This window comes from Salvelinus fontinalis, chromosome 34 (genome assembly GCF_029448725.1).
Source record: "Salvelinus fontinalis isolate EN_2023a chromosome 34, ASM2944872v1, whole genome shotgun sequence".
In the NCBI taxonomy this organism is placed as follows: domain Eukaryota; kingdom Metazoa; phylum Chordata; class Actinopteri; order Salmoniformes; family Salmonidae; genus Salvelinus; species Salvelinus fontinalis.
The window spans coordinates 28,355,874-28,380,798 of NC_074698.1; the positions used below are offsets into that span (position 1 = coordinate 28,355,874).

A 24,925-nucleotide genomic window follows, 5' to 3' on the forward strand; every position below is an offset into this window, starting at 1 on the left:
AGACAAGAATCAATCAAAATCAAATCAAAGTTTATTTGTCACGTGCACAGGATTCACTGTGTCAGTGTGTGTGTAAATTAATGAATATGGGTGTACGTCAGTGTTTGTGGGTGGGAACGTGTGGGGTGGTGTGCGTAGACAGCCATTTATTGCAGGTAGAAAGTCATTGATAAGCTGTTCAGCAGTTTTAATGCTTCAGAGTTCGCCCCCAGTGATGAACTGTGCAGCCTTCACCACCCTCCGTAGAGCCTTGTGGTGGAGAGGGGTGCAGCTGCCGTACCAGGCGGTGATACAGCCAGTCAGTATGCAGCTCAATGGTACATCTGTAGAAAGTTTTTTCAGCTGCCTGAGAAAGAACAGGCGCTGGCGTGCCTTCTTGATAAATGCACCAAGGAGTGGAATGTTACCACAAACACACCAGATTTCTTCATGCTAGTAGTGTGTCCTAGTATTTACAATAATATGTAACCATGTTCATTTTTAAATGTCTTTTGTCTTCGTAATTCAATTTTTTTCTTTTGTTGCTTTTTACCAAAGTTTCCATTCTATTTCTCTGAAATGTTGCCTTACAAAACACTCCCCTAGATAAACGTACATACTTTTTGTAACAATGGTTTCCTTTGAAACTGAAACTCATGCCTTGCTTTACTGTGGGTTATACAACAAAATTAGCGATGATCTGTTTTGGCTGTCCAGCCAAAAGGTATATTTTAGCGGTCTGCAGAGTGGCCACTAGCTGCCACAAAGTCATAAAATGTCATTTTAAACCTAACCTTAAATGAATTCCTAAAAGCTCATTTTTGTTTTTATACATTTTTACGATATAACCAATTTTGTCTGCAGCTGGCCCATCTAACGGAAACCGCTCAGTTGTGCCTCCAGGACAAGACAAATGAAAATGAACGTTAACCTGCGTCACAACATGACAAAGAACAGCCACACCTACAGTATACCCATACGGCTGTACTCCTTTCAACACCACATGCTCCTGTTGTTCAGTGTGTTTTCTTGCTAGAGGACTGTGTCAGTAGCACAGAATATACATTTGCTGAACCTTGCCTTTATGTGGTAAGTATCAGCATGTTTTTGTTGAAACTTTTCACACATTTCATGTTTTCAGAGTAAGGAAACAAATCAGTAATTTTGAAGAGATTTGCAACTTTATGTGAGTATAAAAATATATTTTTGTTTTATATAAGTAGCAACATTTATTCAACTATCTTTGATGAGGGTTAAGCTTGGGCTAAATTTTGATTAATATCTTAAAAGGTGATAATGAAATGCTAAAATTCCTTCAAATGAGAAGATTTTGTAATTTGGAGATTGGAGAACTTTGTGTGCATTCGTAAATTCACTCTAGAGTGTCAGAGTGCGCTCAGAGTGCACTCTGGGCATTTGTAAATTTAGAGCGTTGTCAGATTGGAGTAGCGTTGGAGCGTTGAGTGTTGGAGTAGGGTTGATCCAAGCATTCTGACCTCACAATGGCAGTCAAGCACACAAGCTAACTGGCTAAAGTTGGCTAGCTTGTTAGCTACTTAGAGACGTACAATAAACAAGAGAAAAAAACACTCTCTAAACCTTTTACTCGCCCTTGGCAGAGCCCTGGTAGAGCTGCTTGTGTGTTATCAAGAGGGTTTATGACTGTAACTGTGTTATTGGAAAACGTTTTATTCCATTTATGTTTACTTACACCTGTCAGGACAACCGAGTTTAGGGCGTTTGTAAATTCCTCAATTATTCTGGCTCTGAAATTGGAGTAGATTGCCAAGGTGAATTTACGAACGCACCCTTTATGTAATGTGAGTACATGTATTAAAAAAAAAAAATCAGAGTGGCAGCATTAATTAAATTAACTTGAATTTAGCTTGGGTAATATCTTGTAAAATTATAATTCAATGATAAAGTTATTGCAAATGAGATATGGAAAAGTAATTCATGTTTTACAGACTGCTCTACTATAGAAGCAACCTCTACTCTACTGGTGCGTTTGTATGTTTTACTATGGTATTTTTTCATGGCTAAATCACATTTATCTACTTGGCAGATATGAAACAAACAGACAATCATAATTTCAGTAAAAATATCAAGTTCCTAGTTTATGCTACGAAACCACCTTTATAAGAGGTTTTACAAATAGGTAATTCCATGACGTACAGTAAGGCATTGTTGGCAGAACAGATAGATGCAGTTCAATACATGATTAATATAATTCACCAATACATTTCTTGGTAGTCCAACAAACCCTGCTATCAGGTTGTAAATCACAGCTGGCCTGGTACAGTGTTTGCTGCTTCCACCCATTCAGAATGATCACTGTTTCAGTTTCAATGACTCAGTACTTTGGACAAAAATTGACAAATGTAACTAAGGCTGGTAATGTGTTAGCTACAGTAGCAAACTTTCTAGCTTTTGGGAGGATGTCATGTCATTGGGCGTGGCCAACTTTTAGCCCCCTTTTCAGTGGCTACAGCCATAGTTGCATGTGTCATTTGGTTAGCTTGGAGAAATGTGAATCACTTTGCTTGCTAGCTATGGTGAACTTGAACGACTGTTATCCACAGTTAGCATATATCTTAGTTGTCAATCAAATGTATCTGGGATCGATCAAATTGGCGAGCAGGCAGGCAAGTTCCCATTCAGTTGTCAAAATGTGGGTTGGAACAATCATGCATTGGCAGGCAAGCTGCAGAAGGGCGAGCAGGCAATTTTGATGGCCAACTACAAGCTGAAAAAGTTTGAGGGTTTATCTACTGTTCCCTTGTTAGATATTTGCTTATCTGACTCTGGCTAGTATTAGTTGTTGATCTTGTTGTTGATGTGCATAGGCAACTGAGGGAGAGAGAGCCTCACTTCTCATGGTTGTTTGATCAATAGGACTGTAAAGTTCCCAAATGTAATAGGACTCCCATGGTGTTTGCATATTTGCAGAAATCCATCCAGGTGTATTTTTTGGCTTGTGGCCAATGCTTTCTACTTATCTAAAGTTGCACTGTTGCTATTGCATGTAAACACACAGTCCAGTTCAAAGATCAGTGTCTATAAATTGTCAAAATGCACAACTGCTTTCCCACTATATTGCTATAGAATTTTTATAAATGTCTTACTCTACGTCATTCCCAAACATTCTATGAAAGTATGAAAATGTGAAAATGACAATATCTAAGTGCTTGCTTGTCGAAAAAAATAAAATAAAAAAGTGTGATATTCTTCTTGGGGTGTATATGAACATATTTTAACAAGGTTTCATGTTGCTAAAACGCTCTCAGTTCCACTTAACAAAAATATTCCATATTTTAACTTAGCAGAGCTCTCCAACCAAAGCATGGGTTGCTGTCATACCTTATCCATAATAAACTGCTTACAGGGTAAGGAAACCAATATGTGATTTAGTAATTTAGGTGAACTACACTTTTAACATTGAGGGAACAACACCATCAGGGACCAGTACCATCTATTGGTCAGAACCTGGTAATATCAGGATGTATGTTAAGACATAAACCTAACAACTTCAATGACTCATTTCTCTGAACAGGGAGAAAAAACATCACAACATTTTCTGAGAATATATAGACAGTGGTTCCCAGGAAATGGGTCTCCCTAGTGAGGGAGATGATTCGTGTGTGTCTCTAACTGAGACCTGGGCAGAGATATGTGATGTAGTGTGCCCTCTGCAGGTTGGCCCAAGACCCATAGAGTTAGCAAGCAAGTTAGCAAAATCATCGGTAGTGATAAAACCAACGGAAATCAACTCGATATTTGGTTTGACGTGACTTTCTATTTGGCCATAGAAAAAGAGCTTGTTTCATCAATTCACCAGTAGAGTGGAGGTTGCTTCTATCGTACAACAGTTTTGTAATGTCTATAAAACATGTATCACTTTCTTATCTCATTTGCAATAACTTTAGCATTGAATTATCATCTTTCAAGATAGTAATCAAAATCTTAATCAAATTTGACCTAAGCTAAACCCTAATTCAAGCTAACTTAATTCATGCTGCCACTTTTGGTGACTAGGATTTTTGTCAGCTCAAGAAGTCATATTAACAACCCATCCTAGTTGTAGCATATTTATATTTCCCCTCTTTCTAAGTTTCTAATGGAGATATTCACCTGTGTCAGTGGTGGGAAAATTACTCAATTGTCATAAAAGTAAAGATACCTCAATAGAAAATGACTCAAGTAAAAGGGAAAGTCACCCAGTAAAACAAACAAATAATATTCTTGTTTTTCTTTATTGACGGATAGCTAGGGGCACAATCCAACATTCAGACAAAATTTACAAAGAAGCATTTGTGTTTAGTGAGTCCTTCAGATCAGAGGCAGTAGGGATGACCATGGATGTAATCTTGATAAGTGTTTGAATTGGACCGTTTTACTGTCAAAATGTAACGAATACTTTTGGGTGTCAGGGAAAAAGTATGGAGTAAAAAGTACATTATTTTCTTTGGAATGTAGTGTCGTAAAAGTAAAAAATGTAAATAGTAAAGTACAGATACCCCAAAAAACTACACTGCTCAAAAAAATAAAGGGAACACTTAAACAACACAATGTAACTCCAAGTCAATGACACTTCTATGAAATCAAACTGTCCAATTAGGAAGCAACACTGATTGACAATAAATTGCACATGCTGTTGTGCAAATGGAATAGACAAAAGGTGGAAATTATAGGCAATTAGCAAGACACCCCCAAAAAAGGAGTGATTCTGCAGGTGGTGACCACAGACCACTTCTCAGTTCCTATGCTTCCTGGCTGATGTTTTGGTCACTTTTGAATGCTGGCGGTGCTCTCACTCTAGTGGTAGCATGAGACGGAGTCTACAACCCACACAAGTGGCTCAGGTAGTGCAGTTCATCCAGGATGGCACATCAATGCGAGCTGTGGCAAAAAGGTTTGCTGTGTCTGTCAGCGTAGTGTCCAGAGCATGGAGGCGCTACCAGGAGACAGGCCAGTACATCAGGAGACGTGGAGGAGGCCGTAGGAGGGCAACAACCCAGCAGCAGGACCGCTACCTCCGTCTTTGTGCAAGGAGGTGCACTGCCAGAGCCCTGCAAAATGACCTCCAGCAGGCCACAAAACCGGATGTTTTGGAACTACTGAACGTAACGCGCCAATGTAAACTCAGATTTTTGGATATAAATATAACTTCACCGAACAAAACATACATGTATTGTGTAACATGAAGTCCTATGAGTGTCATCTGATGAAGATCATCAAAGGTTAATGATTAATTTTATCTATATTTCTGCTTTTTGTGACTCCTCTCTTTGGTTGGAAAATGGCTGAATGCTTTCTGTGACTAGTTGCTGACCTAACATAATGATATGTTCTGCTTTCGCCGAAAAGCATTTTTGAAATCGGACACTGCGGTTGGATTAACGAGAATTTTATCTTTAAAATGGTGTCTAATACTTGTATGTTTGAGAAATTTGAATTATGAGATTTTCTGCGCCCTGCAATTTCATTGGCTGTTGGCGAGGGGTTCCACTAGCGGAACGGGGTTCCTAGACAGAACCCCGTTCCTAGACAGGTTAACCTCTTAATGACAAATGTTGAGTCCTTGTACCCATGCATAGTATTTTCAATGGTCACATAATTGTACTTTTTGGAATTCATTTAGTTAGTTAGTCGGCATCAAAATTGACTGAAATTAGCATCCCTAATGAAAATTAAAAGACAAAACAATATGAAGATCAGAAGTAAAAGAGAAATTAAAAGTTTATGTGTTGCAGAGGTAAATAATAAAAAACAAGGGTCTTGAAAGGCGCCTCAATTGAAATAGTTTTTATTTTTTTATTTTTTTATTTTACCAGGTAAGTTGACTGAGAACACGTTCTCATTTGCAGCAACGACCCGGGGAATAGTTACAGGGGAGAGGAGGGGGATGAATGAGCCAATTGGAAACTGGGGATTATTAGGTGACCATGATGGTTTGAGGGCCAGATTGGGAATTTAGCCAGGACACCGGGGTTAACACCCCTACGATAAGTGCCATGGGATCTTTAATGACCTCAGAGAGTCAGGACACCCGTTTAACGTCCCATCCGAAAGACGGCACCCTATACAGGACAGTGTCCCCAATCACTGCCCTGGGGCATTGGGATATTTTTTAGACCAGAGGAAAGAGTGCCTCCTAATGGCCCTCCAACACCACTTCCAGCAGTATCTGGTCTCCCATCCAGGGACTGACCAGGACCAACCCTGCTTAGCTTCAGAAGCAAGCCAGCAGTGGTATGCAGGGTGGTATGCTGCTGGCATACTGCTTATAGCAAAGTAAATAGTAGAATGTTGACATATATATTTAAAAAGATAATATGTAGATAAGGGTTGAAAAGACCGATATACTTGCATTCAGAGAAACTTTACTCATCTGAGAACAAAGAAGTCTATGAAAAATGATTGCGGACATCCTACAATAACAAAATGGTTAGGAATCACAAGAACATGAGCACTTGATTTTCTCTTGAAAATGAAGCTTAAATACTGTATGGCATGTGCTTTTGTTGTTTTAATAAATCATCATGTTAATCTTTATAGTTCCACTTGCACCTTTTGGAATAAAATGTATGTGATATCGCCTACCACAAATATGTGAACTGTACTATGTTTCTCTCCCTTCATAGTAAAGTCTCATGGCATCATTTGATTTCGTCAGAGACAAATTAACTGAGTGGAACCTCAGTGACTTGATTCAGAGGTTTGAAGGTGAAGACATTTGTGATGTATTATTCTACATTGTATAATACATTGTGTATTAATACAATTATTGATTGATTTGATTAAAATAATGTAGGTATTATTGTACATTGTATTATTACACATTCAACTAAAGATTTCACCTCAATTGTAAACATGTATGTTTATTTGTTAATTTGATACAGTCATTATTATTTTATGATATTGAGATGCCTAAAATGTATATTTCCTTAATTTCAGATGAAGAAATTGATGAAGAAAGTTTCCTCTTCCTTAAGGAGAAAGACTTCATCAACTTGATTCCAAAAATAGGACCAAGGTCTGCATTTAGAAACAAACACAAAGAATTTCTCAAGGTACTTTACAAACTAGGTGTACAACAGCTACTGTTACACAGATTATAATTATAGATCCATTGGATGTCTTTTCAGTGATGTTCCTATCAGAGGATTAATTGCTAAATCTACAAACTGGCATATGTTTTCCAGTCTCTGAAAGACTACAACTCGTGTGGGGAAGTGTCAGTTATGGCAGCCCTCCACATCTCTCTGAATCAGAGAGGTTGGGTTAAATGCGGCATACAGATTTCAGTTGAATGCATTCAGTTGTACAACTGACTAGGTAACCCCCTTTCGTGCTCTGGGCATATCTTCCAGTTTTGAATAGCATAAGTGACTTTCTGTAACAGGTTAGGATAATTAACGTGGTAGGTTTGGAGAATTAACGTGGCAGGTTAAGATAATTAGGTTTAGTTTAGGAATAGGGTTTGCTAAAATGCTAAAATTATCCCGACGCAACTTAAACATATCTAGCTACAACAAAGCCCTGAGAACAGTCTAAAGTTTCCAGCTAATAATTGTTATATATATATTTTTATTTTTATTTTTATTTCACCTTTATTTAACCAGGTAAGCTAGTTGAGAACAAGTTCTCATTTACAACTGCGACCTGGCCAAGATAAAGCAAAGCAGTGCGACACAAACAACAACACAGAGTTACACATGTAATAAACACGCGTACAGTCAATAACACAACAGAAAAAAATAAAGTCTATTTACAGTGTGTGCAAATGGCGTGAGGAGGTAAGGCAATAAATAGGCCATAGTAGCGAAGTAATTACAATTTAGCAGATTAACACTGGAGTGATAGATGAATAGATGATGATGTGCAAGTAGTGATACTGGTGTGCAAAAGAGCAGAAAAGTAAATAAAAACAACATGGGGATGAGGTAGGTAAAGTGGGTGGGCTATTTACAGATGGACTATGTACAGCTGCAGCGATTGGTTAGCTGCTCAGATAGCTGATTTTTAAAGTTAGTGAGGGAAATATAAGCCTCCAGCTTCAGCGATTTTTGAAATTCGTTCCAGTCACTGGCAGCAGAGAACTGGAAGGAAAAGAGGCCAAAGTAGGTGTTGGCTTTGGGGATGACCAGTGAGATATACCTGCTGGAGCGCATGCTACGGGTGGGTGTTGTTATCGTGACCAGTGAGCTGAGATAAGGCGGAGCTTTACCTAGGATAGACGTATAGATGACCTGGAGCCAGTGGGCCTGGCGACGAATATGTAGCTAGGGCCAGCCGACTAGAGCATACAGGTCACAGTGGTGGGTGGTACAAGGGGCTTTTGTAACAAAATGATGACACTGTGATAGACTGCATCCAGTTTGCTGAGTAGAGTATTGGAAGCTATTTTGTAGATGACATCCCCAAAGTCGAGGATCAGTAGGATAGTCAGTTTTACTAGGGTAAGTTTGGCGGTGTGAGTGAAGGAGGCTTTGTTGCAAAATAGAAAGCCGATTCTAGATTTAATTTTGGATTGGAGATGTTTGATATGAGTCTGGAAGGAGAGTTCACAGTCTAGCCAGACACCTAGGTATTTGTAGTTGTCCACATATTCTAGGTCAGAACCGTCCAGAGTAGTGATGCTAGTCGGGCGGGCGGGTGCGGGCAGCGAACGGTTGAAAAGCATGCATTTGGTTTCACTAGCGTTTAAAATCAGTTGGAGGCTATGGAAGGAGTGTTGTATGGCATTGAAGCTCGTTTGGAGGTTAGTTAACACAGTGTCCAAAGAAGGGCCAGGTGTATACAGAATGGTGTCGTCTGCGTAGCGGTGGATCACCAGCAGCAAGAGCGACATCATTGATGTATACAGAGAAAAAAGTCGGCCCGAGAATTTAACCCTGTGGTACCCCCATAGAGCCTGCCAGAGGTCCGGACAACAGGCTCTCAGATTAGACACACTGAATTCTGTCTGCGAAGTAGTTGGTGAACCAGGCGAGGCAGTCATTTGAGAAACCAAGGCTATTGAGTCTGCAGATAAGAATACGGTGATTGACAGAGTCAAAAGCCTTGGCCAGGCCGATGAAGATGGCTGCACAGTACTGTCTTTTATCGATGCCGGTTATGATATCGTTTAGTACCTTGAGCGTGGCTGAGGTGCACCCTTGACCAGCTCGGAAACCGGATTGCACAGCGGAGAAGGTATGGTGGGATTCGAAATGGTCAGTGATCTGTTTATTAACTTGGCTTTCGGAGACTTTAGAAAGGCAGGGCAGGATGGATATAGGTCTATAACAGTTTGGGTCTAGAGTGTCATGACCGCGGCAGCTTTCCAATTTTTAGGGATCTTGGACGATACGAGAGGTTGAACAGACTGGTAATAGGGGTTGCAACAATGGCGGCGGATCATTTTAGAAAGAGAGGGTCCAGATTGTCTAGGCCAGCTGAGTTGTACGGGTCCAGGTTTTGCAGCTCTTTCAGAACATTTGCTATCTGTATTTGGGTGAAGGAGAAGCTGGGGAGGCTCAGGAAAGTAGCTGCGGGGGGTGCGGAGCTGTCGGCCGGGGCTGGGGTAGCCAGGAGGAAAGCATGGCCAGCTGTAGAGAAATGCTTATTGAAATTTTCGATTATCATGGATTTATCGGTGGTGGCCGTGTTACCTAGCCTCAGTGCAGTGGGCAGCTGGGAGGAGGTGCTCTTGTTCTCCTTGGACTTTACAGTGTCCCAAAACGTTTTGGAGTTAGAGCTACAGGATGCAAATTTCTGTTTGAAAAAGCTAGCCTTTGCTTTCCTGACTGACTGCGTGTATCGGTTCCTGACTTCCCTGAACAGTTGCATATCACGGGGACTATGCGATGCTATTGGAGTCCGCTACAGGATGTTTTTGTGTTGGTCAAGGGCAGTCAGGTCTGGAGTGAACCAAGGGCTATATATGTTCTAGGTTCTACATTTTTTGAAAGGGGCATGCTTATTTAAGATGGTGAGGAAATTACTTTTAAAGAACGACCAGGCATCCTCGACTGACGGGATGAGGTCAATATCCTTCCAGGATACCCGGGCCAGGTTGATTAGAAAGGCCTGCTCGCAGAAGTGTTTTAGGGAGCGTTTGACAGTGATGAGGGGTGGTCGTTTAACCGCGGACCCATAGCGGAGAGGCAATGAGGCAGTGATCGCCGAGATTCTGATTGAAAACAGCTGAGGTGTATTTGGAGGGCAAGTTGGTCAGGATAATATCTCTGAGGGTGCCCATGTTTACGGATTTAGGGTTGTACCTGGTGGGTTCCTTGATAATTTATGTGAGATTGAGGGCATCTTGCTTAGATTGTAGGACTGCTGGGGTGTTAAGCATATCCCAGTTTAGGTCACCTAACAGAACGAACTCTGAAGATAGATGATGGGCAATCAATTAACATATGGTATCCAGGGCACAGCTGGGAGCTGAGGGGGGTCTATAACAGGGAGCAACAGTGAGAGACTCTGCGCATCATGCGATGCTTGCGCAGAGGGGGACAGACAGAAAGGGAAAGATAAGGGAAAAGGGGATACCTAGGCAGTTGTCCAACTGTATGTATTCAACTGAAATGTGTCTAATGCATTTAACCCAGCCCGTCTGAATCAGAGAGGAAACGCAGCTTGTAGGAAGTTATTTCAGATTTCCGCGTGTAAAAAATGTTCACAGGACAGGAGTGATTTTTAATTCAGATGGGACAGGAAAGTTCCAGGGTTATAGAACTGTTGCAGGATCAAGACAATACTGGAAAAAATTGACAGGACAAGATGGGACAGGAATGAATATTCACTCCCATGTCAACCTCTAGTGACTACAATGGCATAGGCGAAATTGATTGACAGTGTGCATCCAAAAGATAGCTAGCTATATGAATTAGCTGGTGGGTTAACGTTGCCGAGTTCAATACACGACTGTAATGTTAGTTAGCTAATTTACCTATTCCAGCGAATGTCATGTTACTTCTAATCAAGAATCTTCCATTTTGTTGTGAAAAGAGAAAATGCTGTTACAGTATCGCATCACTTCTCAGGTGTCGACTAAATGGATTCCGTTCAGCCAGAAAATCCCTCTGTTAATCTTTGGTCACCGTAAGCATCATTCTCGATAGCCGCAAACCACTGGCAGCATCGGGGCAAATCTTTGGTAGGTAGAACAGTGAAAGATAACTCTTTTTCACGCTTGTTGTAGTTAGCACAGCCAGACAGAACAACACACGGGCATGATGACAAACGTTAGTGAAAAACAAACATTTAAAAACATAAAATGCTACAATATGTTCTGAGATTACTGTGCGTTGGTCATCCGAAGTAAACAACGGCATCAACCAAGGTTGTGGTCACGTCCCATCTACCTAGCGGGCGGTACCTGCATTTGCTATGAATGCTGGACTTTGTGGTGCACTATGAACAGACGAATGCCCAGGAAGTCAAAACTTTTAAATGAATTGATGTTTATGACGAAAATATAATGTTGTTAATATAGTAATGACTATACACAGGTGGCAGAGTCAGGATAAAATCCTCTTTTAAGGGGTGGCAGGTAGCCTAGTGGTTAGAGCGTTGGGCCAGTAACCGAAAGGTTGTTAGATCGAAACCCTGAGCTGACAAAGTAAAAAGCTGTCGTTCTGCCCCTGAACAAGGCAGTTAACCCATTGTTCCTAGGCTGTCATTGTAAATAAGAATTTGTTCTTATCTGACTTGCCTAGTTAAAGAAAGTTTACTTTGTTTGAGCCAGTTTGCTACAGCATGAAAATAGTCTTGCAGCAATAGGAAATGTGAAATATTATGTTGATTATAATTAATGGACTTTTTTTGTAGTGGTTGATGCATTTTTCGATAGGAAAAATCAAGTGTGAAATTTCAAAATGGAAATTAAACTTCAGAAGCCATTTTAAACCTCAAATACACTACATTGCACGAACATCATGTGTATGTGACCAATATAATTAGATTGAATTTGTTGTAACTAAAGTCTGAACTGTTATTGTACCGTTCTTGTTCTTTGCCTAACAACTTAGAGAATGTTGTTTTTTAACTGCAGAAACAGAATCAACCCGATGATGATAAGAACATTCAAGCGGCCACGTGGTCATCAGTATCCATTAAGGCCTCCAAGAGTTCCTCACAAAATGTACCATCTTTACCCTCTTATATAACCATATACATTACATGAAATCTCAGCCCGAATTACCTAAACCAAATGCATAGTTGTTTTATTTAGATCAGTATACAGACCTTTATATTTGTCACCCTATAACTCAACACGGCTTCCGTCCCCAGGTTACTGGTGAGATGGTCAATCAAGAGTCTTGTCAAAAGGCCATCATAAAACCCAGAAATCAAACTCCTAAACGATCAGAGACTAAAAGGTAAGAAACACATAATTTCTTTATTCATCACTGACTACATATAATATCCCGTTGGTGTCAACAAAATGACAATTGTTGTGAGTCTGTCGCCAGGTCATTGGATAAACTCTTTGGTACACTTGGAGGAAGTGTGCCCACACTGAACACCTCTGGAGTGGGGGAAACAGTCTATGATCAGGTGGGTAAAATCTATATCTCATTTGTCCGTGGTCACAGCTAAGGCATCACTTCTTGGCACAACTTGGAAAGATTTCAGGCCATTTTACAGAGATGAATTATCATACATTAGGATAGCAGTGCACTCCACGGGGACTAAAATAATACTTTAAGATAATAACAATCAAATGTATTTAGCAAGCGCTTTCTCATAGTCACAGCCCTATACAACATAGAAAACATCTAGAAAACATCTAATCTATAAACAACAACAGTCAGTGAAAACAACATACAACATACAGGTAGAAACCCAAATTATTAAAAGAAAATGCATCTCAAACTAAAGCAAGAAAACCACAGATAATAGCTACATAGAGGGTAACAATAGGGAAATGTTTGTGTTGTAAGTTTTGTGGAACAATTCCTTTGTTAACCTGTTGATTATCTATGTGTTTCTTCAGAGTGAACCCTCAACCAGTAAAATACGCCCTCTTCAAGTGAATATCCCAGGTAAAAAGCACAGTTGTTTCAGATCTCCACTTACAGAAAAATGATGCTAAAATACTAGTTTTAGAAGATGACAAGGAGAAAAATGTAGTGGTACTATCTTTCCAAAACATATAATAAAACTCACTCAGTTACGCATTGAATTATGAGATTCTATACACTTGAGTTGCATGTACCCTTTGTATCCTTTACCATATGCACACAGTGTGTGGATAATCTGAAGTTATTTTCCACCGACTGATGCAACTGATTTGCATCACATCATTGGTTGTAAGGAGATTGGAAGGTCTATTACTGCTGTTGGATGGTTTGTGTATTCATTAATAAAATACGTTTCCAATTGTTTCCAGGCAAAAGGAAATCTGATGAGACCGATGCAAACAAACAAACAAAGAAACGACAACGTGTTGCTGTATCCAGAATAACTGAAACATTTGGTAGGTGGATGAAGGTGTTTATATGGACCACAATCATTTTAAGAAACACTCGTTTAATTGGAAACCATTTCACATGATGTATTGTAGACAGAATCATACAAATGTACATGACTGCCAGTTCACTGTTCTGTTCACTGTTTGCATGTTGCACGGTAGGACAAGCTACAATTGCAGTTCACTCCAAAATCAAAGTGTGTCTGTGGTGTTATAGATTCCAGTGCTCTGCTCTTGTAGCCATCTCTCTAAGAGTAGTAGATACTGTATATACTTGTTTGAGTGGAGTACTCCTTTACTCCTCTAACATCAGCACACAGAAAAAGGTTATCTCAGTGTATTATTTTTTTAACCGTTATTTTACCAGGTAAGTTGACTGAGAACACGTTCTCATTTGCAGCAACGACCTGGGGAATAGTTACAGGGGAGAGGAGGGGGATGAATGAGACAATTGGAAACTGGGGATTATTAGGTGACCATGATGGTTTGAGGGCCAGATTGGGAATTTAGCCAGGACACCGGGGTTAACACCCATACTCTTACGACAAGTGCCATGGGATCTTTAATGACCTCAGAGAGTCAGGACACCCGTTTAACGTCCCATCCGAAAGACGGCACCCTACACAGGGCAGTGTCCCCAATCACTGCCCTGGGGCATTGGGATATTTTTTAGACCAGAGGAAAGAGTGCCTCCTACTGGCCCTCCAACAACACTTCCAGCAGCATCTGGTCTCCCATCCAGGGACTGACCAGGACCAACCCTGCTTAGCTTCAGAAGCAAGCCAGCAGTGGTATGCAGGGTGGTATGCTGCTGGATATATATATTATATAGCAGATCTGAATGCCACTGTGCATTACTCACGTTATTTCCCTGTAATATCCTTTCCATCTTTATAAACATGTTGACACAACAAGATTATAGCTGACTGGTGACCTGTGTTTAACTCTGACAGAAACTGAAACCAAGACAGAGGTGAAGAAGATCATGCAACGTATCAAAAGCAAACTTGATGATCTGCCTTCTACCAAACTCATTGACTTCCTCAGGTAAGCATAATTTAAAAACATTTTTTACCCCTTTTCCTCCCCAATTGGTAGTTACAGTCTTGTCCCATCGCTGCAACCTCCATACGGACTCGGGAGAGGTGAAGGTAGAGAGATGTGTGTTCTCTGTAACACAACCCCGCCAAGCCGCACTGCTTCTTGACACAATGCTCGCTTAACCTGGAAGCCAGCCACACCAATGTGTCGGAGGAAACACTGTACAGCTGGTGACCGTGTCAGCGTGCATGCGCCGGGCCTACCACAGGAGTCGCTAGAGCGCGATGGGACAAGGACATCCCAGCTGGCCAAACCCTTCCCTAACCCGGACGATGCTGGGACAATTGTGCACCGCCTCATGGGTTTCCCGGTCACGGCCAGCTGCGACACAGCCTGGGATCAAACCAGGATCTGTAGTAACGCAGTTAGCACAGTGCCTTAGACCGCTGTGCCACTCGGGAGTCTCCAGGTATGCAATTTTAAATGTGGGGGGATGCATATAATCCACTAAATTGCTTTAATTGTTTTCGTCTTTCATTTCTAACAGAGGTAAAATCCAAACTTTGGAGAAAGACAAAAAAGAGATAGTGGGTGTTTTTGGGAAGACTGGAGCTGGTAAGAGTTTCTTGATTAACACCATCTTGGGTGAGAAGAAACTGCTGCCCTCTGGAAACCAAGGGGCGTGCACCTCGGTCATGATTCAGGTGGAGGCCAATATGACAGACTCGGACTCTAAATACATGGCAGAGATTGAGTTCATGACAGAGGAGGTAATAGCATCTGTTTATATCCTAATCTCACAATGTTTTGTGGTGTCATGATGAACAGTACATTTAATGAATGAAACATGTTAGGGCCACTAAAACTAATATCTGAATCGAGGTCTGTCATTGATCCAATTGACACCTTGCATTAATTTAAAAGAAGAAGCAATGATAAAAGGAACAATGATACAATGTAGCTTAACATTGCTCGCAAACGACACAAATTTGAGGGGGATTTTCTTGCTATGTGCTGGTCCTGGTCCTGGTCCTTTTACATTTCAATTCCAGGTTGCACATAAAAATATTAATGCTACGATGGGTCACTTGCAGCTGTGCTCTGAATTGATGATTATTTGGGTGGTGGGCAGGGTTGAAATTTAAATTAAACCCAAGGAAAACTGTTACACACCCTATATTCCTTTCTCCAATCTCTGTTTTGGAAGATACTGACCTCATGAGGAGGTGAAATCACAGGCAAAATGGCCAGTGCTGAGGTTGCCTATCAGCTGGTTTCACGCGTCAACGTTGATCTACAGACCCATTTTGGGCGGGAAAGAGGGAGCGAGCACAGATTTTTATGCTAATCAACACCATCTACACAGGAGGTGTGAATTGCAGGGAATTGCCACACGCCATGTGTTAGATTTGTCATTTTGGTAATTTAGCAGACGCTCTTATCCAGTGTGACTGGAGAGTAGAGTGTGACTGCTGAAGCAAGTCACATAAATCATCATTTTCCAGTATAGAGGAAACAGGGTGATAGCATGTTGCAGGTAGTAAGTCAGCAGGGTTTGTGGAGCTGCTGATGAGAATGAATACAAGTCACACTCTTTCATTTGTGAGTAACCTCAAAGACTGGGCCTCCAACAAACATGGTAACAATAGAACAAATGCATCCCGTGACATTTTCACATGCAAATAGCGCTCGATTTACATGATCTGTAGTTCTTTAGTAATGACTCAGTGGCAGAATGAGAGTTCATCAGAGCGGCCAGCACGCAGGCTCAACATGATGGCTAATTCAGCACTCTGATTGGTGTAAAGTGCTTCGCTGTTACACAATCAGGTCCAGATGAAAAGGGTTAAACACTTTGATGTTCTGACAGATATGAGGAAACAAAGGTTTTATACAAATAGAGAGGTAGATTCCCACTGCAGTATCTGATAGTCTTCATTCCTGTAGTTCTTAGGTATGTATGAGAGTTGATCAGAAACTGTGCTACATGCCACAGAACATTATTTAAGGTTGAACAAGTTATAAGGGTGCACACTGCGGTACCTTCCACAGTAATGAGGTAAAGGGACGGAATGTGCCCTTGTGGATAATGCTTCTTGCACAGTAACATGGTAAAGGGACGGGATGTGCCCTTGTGGATAATGCTTCTTGCACAGTAACATGGTAAAGGGTGTGCCCACCTGGAAACGGCAAACTGGTTTCTAGCCACAATTCTACACCTCTGTGGGAGGGGAAGGGAGTTGATGTGGAGAGAGAGACTAGTAGTGACTACTATAAATAGTTGTGGGTTAGTTGCCATAGTGTAATAGTGACTGAAGGGAGTAGTAGTAGTAGTAGAAGGCCTAATAGCAGAGCAGTAATTGTAGTAACAGCAGTAGTAAGTTGCGAGTGAGTTTGAGGTGTGGGTCATAATTAGTCAGATTGCAGTGATGCTGGACTGTAGCCTCTTGGGCCATCCCACGTTTCTTGTGTGTAAATCTTTAGTTTTGGCATACCGCCTTTTTCCCCCTATTTGTATTCTATGTGTTGGTCACCATTTGGGGGGCTAGGTGGTTTCGTAATGCAGGACTTAGCTTTCAAATGAAGAGAGTATGCATTACACATTTGTAATGGTTTTACATTTTTATTAGGAATGGAAAGAGGAGCTATGGTCCATCTTAAGCGACAGATCTTGTGAGGATGGAAATGATGAAGACCATGAAAGGGACGACGACGATGATGGCGATGATGATGGAAAGATATCATCTTTGTATGGAAAAGATGGACGTGGGGCAACCTTAGAAGAACTAATGGACAGGAAGCACTTCAGAGAAATTCCAGAGTTTCGTTTATCAGTCAAGAAAATATTTCTATGTGACACAGTAAGTTACTGTCATGCTAGTTCACTTCTGTGAAGATTGTGTGCTTTGGTGAAAATCATTGTTTAAAAAATCATTTTAGGAAGGTAACCACATCTGATTGCAAATTATATTAAATCATGTATTTATTCCCTTACCAAAAAAACTGCCTTCTGGCAAACAGTTGTGGCAAACCTTTGGCCAATTTGGCACAAATTTGCAGCAAGCGCATATTTTCACGGCAAACTACTGCGGCAAATTTGCAGTGACTTGTGAACTTGTGGCAAACAATTCTGGGAAGCTTGTGGCAAAAATGTAACTGTTTGCTGCAAACATAGTATACATATGAAATTAAATCAGGTTTTTGGTTACTCTGTGTTAACATTGAAATGTTGTATCTACGTAAACCAAATCACATTCACTTTAAATGAAGTTGCTTCTCACAGAAAACTAAACCAAACATACAAAAATTACTAAATGGACTAAACATGTATGCAATGTCTTAACAGATAAAATGTATCCAATACAACTTGAAGTGAGCATGCTAATGAAGATAAGAGCAAAGACCAGATATTTAGCAAGTAAATTGTTTATTTTGTAGTTTTATGTGCAGTTGCTACAACATCTACTGTATATCAGAGAAATTTGAACACTAAGGGGTTGTTGATCTTAGGATGTTTAAAAGGGCAAATACATGAATGTACATGAGCCAAGTGACAATTGAGCAATAGCTTTCAACCAATGGAAGTTTAAAACTTCTTATGGCTGCAATCCCGTTAACGGGATGATATGACAACAGCCAGTGAAAGTGCAGGGCTCCAAATTCAAACAACAGAAATCTCATAATTAAAATTCCTCAAATATACATATATCTTATACCATTTTAAAGGTAATCTTGTTTTTAATCCAACCAAAGTGTCCGATTTCAAATAGGCTTTACAGCGAAAGCACCACAAACGATTATGTTAGGTCACCGCAAAATCACAGAAAAACACAGTCATTTTTGCAGCCAAAGACAGGAGTCATTCAATAATCTGAGAACAGCGTTCAGCCACAAAAGGAAGCAGTCAACAAAACTCATAAAAATCATTATAAATCTTCACTTACCTCTGCTGATCTTCGTTGGAATGCACTACCTGGACTCCCATTTTCACAAGAAATGTTCCTTTTGTTCGGTAATGTCCTTCATTTATGTCCAAATAGCTCTTTTTGTTAGCTTGTTTGGTAAACCAGTCCAAAGTCAGAAAGCGCGTTCACTAAAAGCTGACGAAATGTCAAAAAGTTCCGTAACAGTCAGTAGAAACATGTCAAATGATGTATTGAATCAATCTTTAGAATGTTTTTAACATAAATCTTCAGTAATGTTCCAACCGGAGAATTACATTGACTTCAGATGTGCGATGGAACGCGCATGGTCAGAGCATGGCCAGGTCATGGTAGACCTGACTATTTCTTGTCTCCTTCGGCCCCACTACACAGTCACTACACAGTAGAGGCATCAGACAAGGTTCTACAGACTGTTGACATCTAGTGGAATCCGTAGGAAGTGCAAACTCATCCATATCCCACTGTGTGTTCTGTAGGGGCTGTGTTGAAAATCGACCAACCTCAGAATTCCCACTTCCTGTTTGGATTTTTTCTCAGGTTTTTGCCTGCCATATGAGTTCTGTTATACTCACAGACATCATTCAAACCGTTTTAGAAACTTCAGAGTGTTTTCTATCCAATACGAATAATAATATGCCTATATTAGCAACTGGGACTGAGGAGCAGGCAGTTTACTATAGGCACCTCTGTGCACCTTTCATCCAAGCTACTCAATACTGCCCCTGCAGCCATAAGAAGTTAAAAGGTAGACTCAGCGGCTAATTGCCAGGTTTGGCATTGGAAAAACTGGGTCAGCTGTTACAAAGTTGCCTTGATATTGCAATGCTTCTCACTGAAACTGGAATTCTATATATTTTTCAGCATGGAAACAATTTTTCTGCCTTGTATAAATGCTACATAAACAAACAAAGTATCGAGAATAAACTGGGACTTAGGTCTACTAAAAACTACTACATTTAAAATGTGTGGCCAACTGTTCCTAGAGATCCACAGTATACACTATACATCACTAAGACAGTTGTCTACTAGTTCTCTTCTTCCTGACTCAGTGCATTTGGAAAGTATCCAGACCCCTTGACTTTTTCCACATTTTGTTACGTTACAGCCTCAGTCTAAAATGTAATTAAAAAAAATCCCTCAATCTACACACAATACCCCATAATGACAAAGCGAAACAGGTTTTTAGAAATTCGTGCAAATGTATTAAAAATAAACAGATACCTTTATTTACATAAGTATTCAGACCCTTTGCCATAAGACGCGAAATTGAGCTCAGGTGCATCCTGTTTCCATTGATGATCCTTGAGATGTTTCTACAACTTGATTTTCAGCCCACCTGTGGTAAATTCAATATGATTTGACATGATTTGGAAAGGCACACATCTGTCTATATAAGGTCCCACAGTTGACAGTGCATGTCAGAGCAAAAATCAAGCCACGAGGTCGAAGGAATTGTCCGTAGAGCTCCAAGACAGGATTGTGTCGAGGCACAGATCTGGGGAAGGGTACCAACAAATGTATGCAGCATTGAAGGTCCCCAAGAACACAGTGGCAGAATCTTCCAGAAGGACAACCATCTCGGCAGCACTCCACCAATCAGACCTTTATGGTAGAGTGGAAAGACGGAAGCCACTACTCAGTAAAAATGAACTTCACAGCCAGCTTGGAGTTTGCCAGAAGGCACATAAAGGACTCTGGCCATGAGATACAAGATTCTTTGGTCTGATGAAACCAAGATTGAACTATTTGGCCTGAATGCCAAGCGTCACATCTGGAGGAAACCTGGCACCATCCATACAGTAAAGCATGGTAGTGGCAGCAACATGCTGTGGGGATATTTTTCAGCGACAGGGACTGGGAGACTAGTCAGGATGAAGGGAAAGATGAACAGAGCAAAGTACAGAGATATCCTTGATGAAAACCTGCTCTAGAGCACTCAGGACCTCAGACTGGGGGGAAGGTTCACCTTCCAACAGTACAACAACCCTAAGCACACAGCCAAGACAGACAACGCAGGAGTGGATTCGGGACAAATCTCTGAATGTCCTTGAGTGGCCCAGTCAGAGCCCGGACTTCAACCCAATCAAACATCTCCGGAGAGACCTGAAAATAGCTGTGCAACGATGCTCCCCATCCAACCTGGCAGAGCTTGAGAGGATCTGCAGAGAAGAATGGGAGAAACTCCCCAAATACAGGTGTGCCAAGCTTGTAGTGTCATATCCAAGAAGACTCGAGGCTTTAATCGCTGCCAAAGGTTTTTCAACAAAGCACTGAGTAAAGGGTCTGAACACTTATGTAATAGTGATATTTATTTTATATACACATTTGCGAACATTTAAAAAAAACGTTTTGCTTTGTTATTATGGTTTATTGTGTGTAGATTGATGAAAAAAAACATATTTTATCAATTTTAGAGGAAGTCTGTGTAACGGCTCTCGTTGGGAGAAGGAGACCAAGGCGCCTACAACGCTGTAGGCATACATTGTATATTTATTGACAACACCAAACAAAATAACAAAGACAAAAAAAACGAAAGCGCACAGTTCTGTCAGGCTCAGATACTAAACAGAAAACAAGATCCCACAAAACCCAAAAGTAAAATGACAACTTATTAATGATCCCCAATCAAAGACAACGATAGACAGCTGCCTCTGATTGGGAACCACACTCGGCCAAAAAAACAAAGAAATAGAAAACATAGACTTTCCCACCCGAGTCACACCCTGACCTAACCAAACATAGAGAATAATAAGGATCTCTAAGGTCAGGGCGTGACAGTCTGTAACAAAACAAAATGTGGAAAAAGTCAAGGGATCTGAATACCTTCAGAATGTAGATGCTCCTGAGTGGCGCAGCGGTCTAAGGCACTGAATCAGATCTTGAGGTGTCACTATGGACACCCTGGTTCAAATCCAGGCTGCATCACAACTGGCCATGATTGTGAGTCCCATAGGGCGGCGCACAATTGGCCCAGCGTAGTCTGGGTTTGGCCGGTGTAGGCCATCATTGTAAATAAGAATTTGTTCTTAACTGACTTGCCTAGTTAAATAAAGATTACATTAAAAAAAACACATCTTTGGTTGAAGAAAAGCAACATAAAATTGAGTTATGCCTAATATGGCAAGTCAAATAATTTTTCCAAAATGTAATATTGTTAACTTCATATCAACGCTATGCATGCAAGAAGCCTTGACCTGGTGTACACATATTTATCTGTCCTCAGTTTTATTGAATGCCTCAATCTGTCTATTTGCGTTGTAACTGATTGCTTCTAGAAAGAGAGAAGGAACAGCACATGATCAAGATGCGCTAGCTACTAGTTTAAAGCAATGAAATACATAATTATGTCAAAGAATTAATATTTGGGCTACATTTATGAGAATACATGTATTTGCTTACATTATTAAGCTTGTCCCCAGCAAGGAAACCAAAAATGTCGCTCAAACAGAAGGGGGAACTAACAGACTCACTGACCAACAACCAAAACGAAACAGGTGGGGTTGTAGGAGGGCTTCTGAAAGACACTCATGGGGGTGTCCACTGAAAGTTGACTAGCAACAACAACTGGAACCCAAAATACACTCAGCATGAGCGCTCACAAAGAAGAGGCAAACAAAAGAAAAACCCACACCAAACATAAAGACAGGATGCAACCCCCAAAAAATGATTTTTTTTCTCCTATAAATCAAATAGGGAGCGCCAACTACAGGTGATGACCCTACACATCTCTCAAGACAACTAGAACACTGGGCCAGGCACTCTTAAACAGCACCTGGGCAAGCACAGCTGAAACACCTTCCCACTAAAGAGATGGCAACCAGCACTGGTGTAACACATAATGACTAACGAGGTGACACCAACCGGTGTGCCCTACGTGCTGAAGTCCAACCTCAAAACATAAATGGAAAAACCAAAGCCTGTAACAAGCTTGAAGATGATAAACCAATTTATCACTCAGAAAACGTGTTATGAGTGAGTGCACCACAAGCATCTTTCCAGGGTGTTAATGAATCCTCCTCCAACACCACGGATAGGGGAAGGGTATCCATCTGCAAAAGTGAAGTCTTGCTTTGATGTCAAGTCAGCTCATATTGTTGCTACCTTAGCTGTTGTGCTAGCTAACATGCTAGTGAACAGAGACTCTAGCATATTGACATGTATATTGGTATTAAATTACAGCAATGTATTCTCCAAAAAAGATAAGTGTTTAGGCATATCATTAGTTATCTAGCTAGCTATCACATTAATTGTGAAAAAATAGGATAGCTAACGTTAGTTAGCTAAGCACTAGCCAGCCAGTGGTGCTGACAGATTAAAACTGATATCAACAAAATGTGTTTCACTGTATCCCATAAAACATGACATTGCTTACTAGGCATCACTTAGCCAACACAATTTCAAAGTTTATTAAGATGTTTAAGTAATAAGTTAGACACTCACAACTTTGGTAGGTAGCTAGCTAGCTAGATAAATGGAAACCAAGCTTCCTACAGATTTTCAAATCCCCCTGATTGGTCGTCAATGGATACAGGTCTTGGAACTCATGTGTTCACCAGAAGCGGCTTCTAGTAAACTCTTTGCCACTAGTGGGAATAAATATTATTTTGGCCAAAGAATTGCCACAAACTCACCACTAGCGGCAAACATTTGCAAACTTCTGGGAACATTTCGTGGCCCACTATGTAATTTGCAGCAGATTTGCCACAAACTTGCGAGAAGTTGGCCACAACAAATTCCCTTTTGTAAGCGATTGCTGGAAAATATGGAACTACTGTACATCTTTTAGGCTCTTTGATCTTTGTCAAAGTGTTCTTTAGGAGAAAATCACTTTTTCACCAATGCATGTAATGATACTTTATTACAATTGCAGGCAGAAGAACTCTCTGAAAAGATAACTTGTTACACACGGAGTGACACACAGAGTGATACATTTAAAAGACAGTATTGGCCGCTTGTGAAGTGTATAACCATCAAGGTGCCAAACTCCAAAGACCTGCTGGAGCATGTTGTGCTGGTTGATCTTCCAGGCAATGGAGACAGCAACAAGAGCAGAGATGAGATGTGGAAATCGGTAATTATTTACAATTCTTATTGGTAATGGTTCGATATTCTATTTAGAATTGTATACATACAATTTCTAATTTGGTTGATGTTAGATTAACATCATAGGTACAGGGCCAAATGTCTGGCTATATCTATGTATTTGAGTTTATTTATATTCAATTGATTAAACATATTATATAGGCCTAAGTATGTTATTAATATTATGTGTATTGTGTATTTTACACCATTAATGTTGGGATGTTTTAAGTTAATGTTACACTTCTTCAGTTTGTTGGAAACTGCTCTGCTGTATGGATTGTGAGCGACATTGCAAGAGCAACTTCAGAAAAGGAATCATGGGAGATTTTAGACAGCACCGTTAGCCTCATCGGGCCTGGTGGAGAATGTCGAAGCATCAGTTTCATCTGCACCAAGACAGACGACATTGAGGAGAATCAAAAGGCAAATGCACGTACCTGGATTTTGCGCAGAAATGAAACAACCAAGAGGCAAGTGAGGGACAAATTCAACAAACAAAAAGAAGTCAAGGTAAGTCCCAACTGACATAAAGGAATCTTTTGTGACTTGTCAACATGCTCATACTGTATGTTGTAGTGGTGAAGATTAAGAATTTCATGGAATTAAATGAAAGCAAGATTACATTGTACACTAAAGCTTTTCATTAGACATTTGTGTTGTCTAATGTACAAAACAAACAATTGAGTAATAGGTGCTTATTTGTATTTATGATAAGGTAAGAAAGTTGTTATAATCTGATATTTATCAGTCATATCAAAATCTTCAAAATGTATTGAATTATTTTTTTTAAATGGTTGAAGCACATCTGTTTGCATGAGCATAATGAATTTCGAGCTTGCAAAATGTCAGTGTGTGGACATGATTTAATTGGCTGTCATTGTCTCATAAACACCCTTCAGAAACACTTCAGTGGGGGAAAGGATTTCCTTCAGGTGTTTACTGTGAGTTCCAAGGAATACCAAAAGGAAAAGCATTTGCAACAAGAAGAGACAGGTACGATAACTGAACCTGTTTATTGATACTACAACATAGAGACAATTGTGTCCCCTATTTTTAGGCCTATGCATTTTTTTTAGATTATTTGTGTTGTTAATTACCTTACATAGCAACAAACTTCACCTAAGCAGCATGCATATTTGAGTATGACCTGTCGTATCTGGAAAATTTAAACATGCAATATGTCTTAATCAATAACAATTACAAGTGTAACCTGGACCATATGATAGTCAATAATGCAGGTTGTTGTTGTCTCTCAAATATTGTGGGTAGTGTGTATACATACAGAATGCTAAGCTATCCTCATGTCCTCTGAAACATTTCACTATATTCTAAGGAGACTGGTCTTCTCGGGAAATAACATCCTGCTCTTTTGACCACTACTATGCGCTGATTCCTAATTGAAATTCTGCAT

At 40.3% G+C, this 24,925-nt stretch overlaps 1 protein-coding gene across 1 annotated transcript in view; it reads left to right on the forward strand.

Moving 5' to 3' along the window:
- Positions 1-6,632: 6,632 nt before the first annotated feature.
- LOC129832781 (nuclear GTPase SLIP-GC-like) overlaps positions 6,633-24,925 on the forward strand; it is a 40,351-nt gene continuing 22,058 nt past the window's right edge. The window contains exons 1-13 of the mRNA XM_055896778.1: positions 6,633-6,705; positions 6,937-7,052; positions 12,026-12,115; positions 12,265-12,353; positions 12,447-12,531; positions 12,971-13,019; positions 13,367-13,453; positions 14,401-14,494; positions 15,036-15,258; positions 17,119-17,349; positions 23,303-23,503; positions 23,764-24,024; positions 24,414-24,507. Coding sequence (XP_055752753.1) covers positions 6,633-6,705; positions 6,937-7,052; positions 12,026-12,115; positions 12,265-12,353; positions 12,447-12,531; positions 12,971-13,019; positions 13,367-13,453; positions 14,401-14,494; positions 15,036-15,258; positions 17,119-17,349; positions 23,303-23,503; positions 23,764-24,024; positions 24,414-24,507 — 1,693 coding nt within the window. The remainder of the gene's footprint in view (positions 6,706-6,936; positions 7,053-12,025; positions 12,116-12,264; positions 12,354-12,446; positions 12,532-12,970; positions 13,020-13,366; positions 13,454-14,400; positions 14,495-15,035; positions 15,259-17,118; positions 17,350-23,302; positions 23,504-23,763; positions 24,025-24,413; positions 24,508-24,925) is intronic.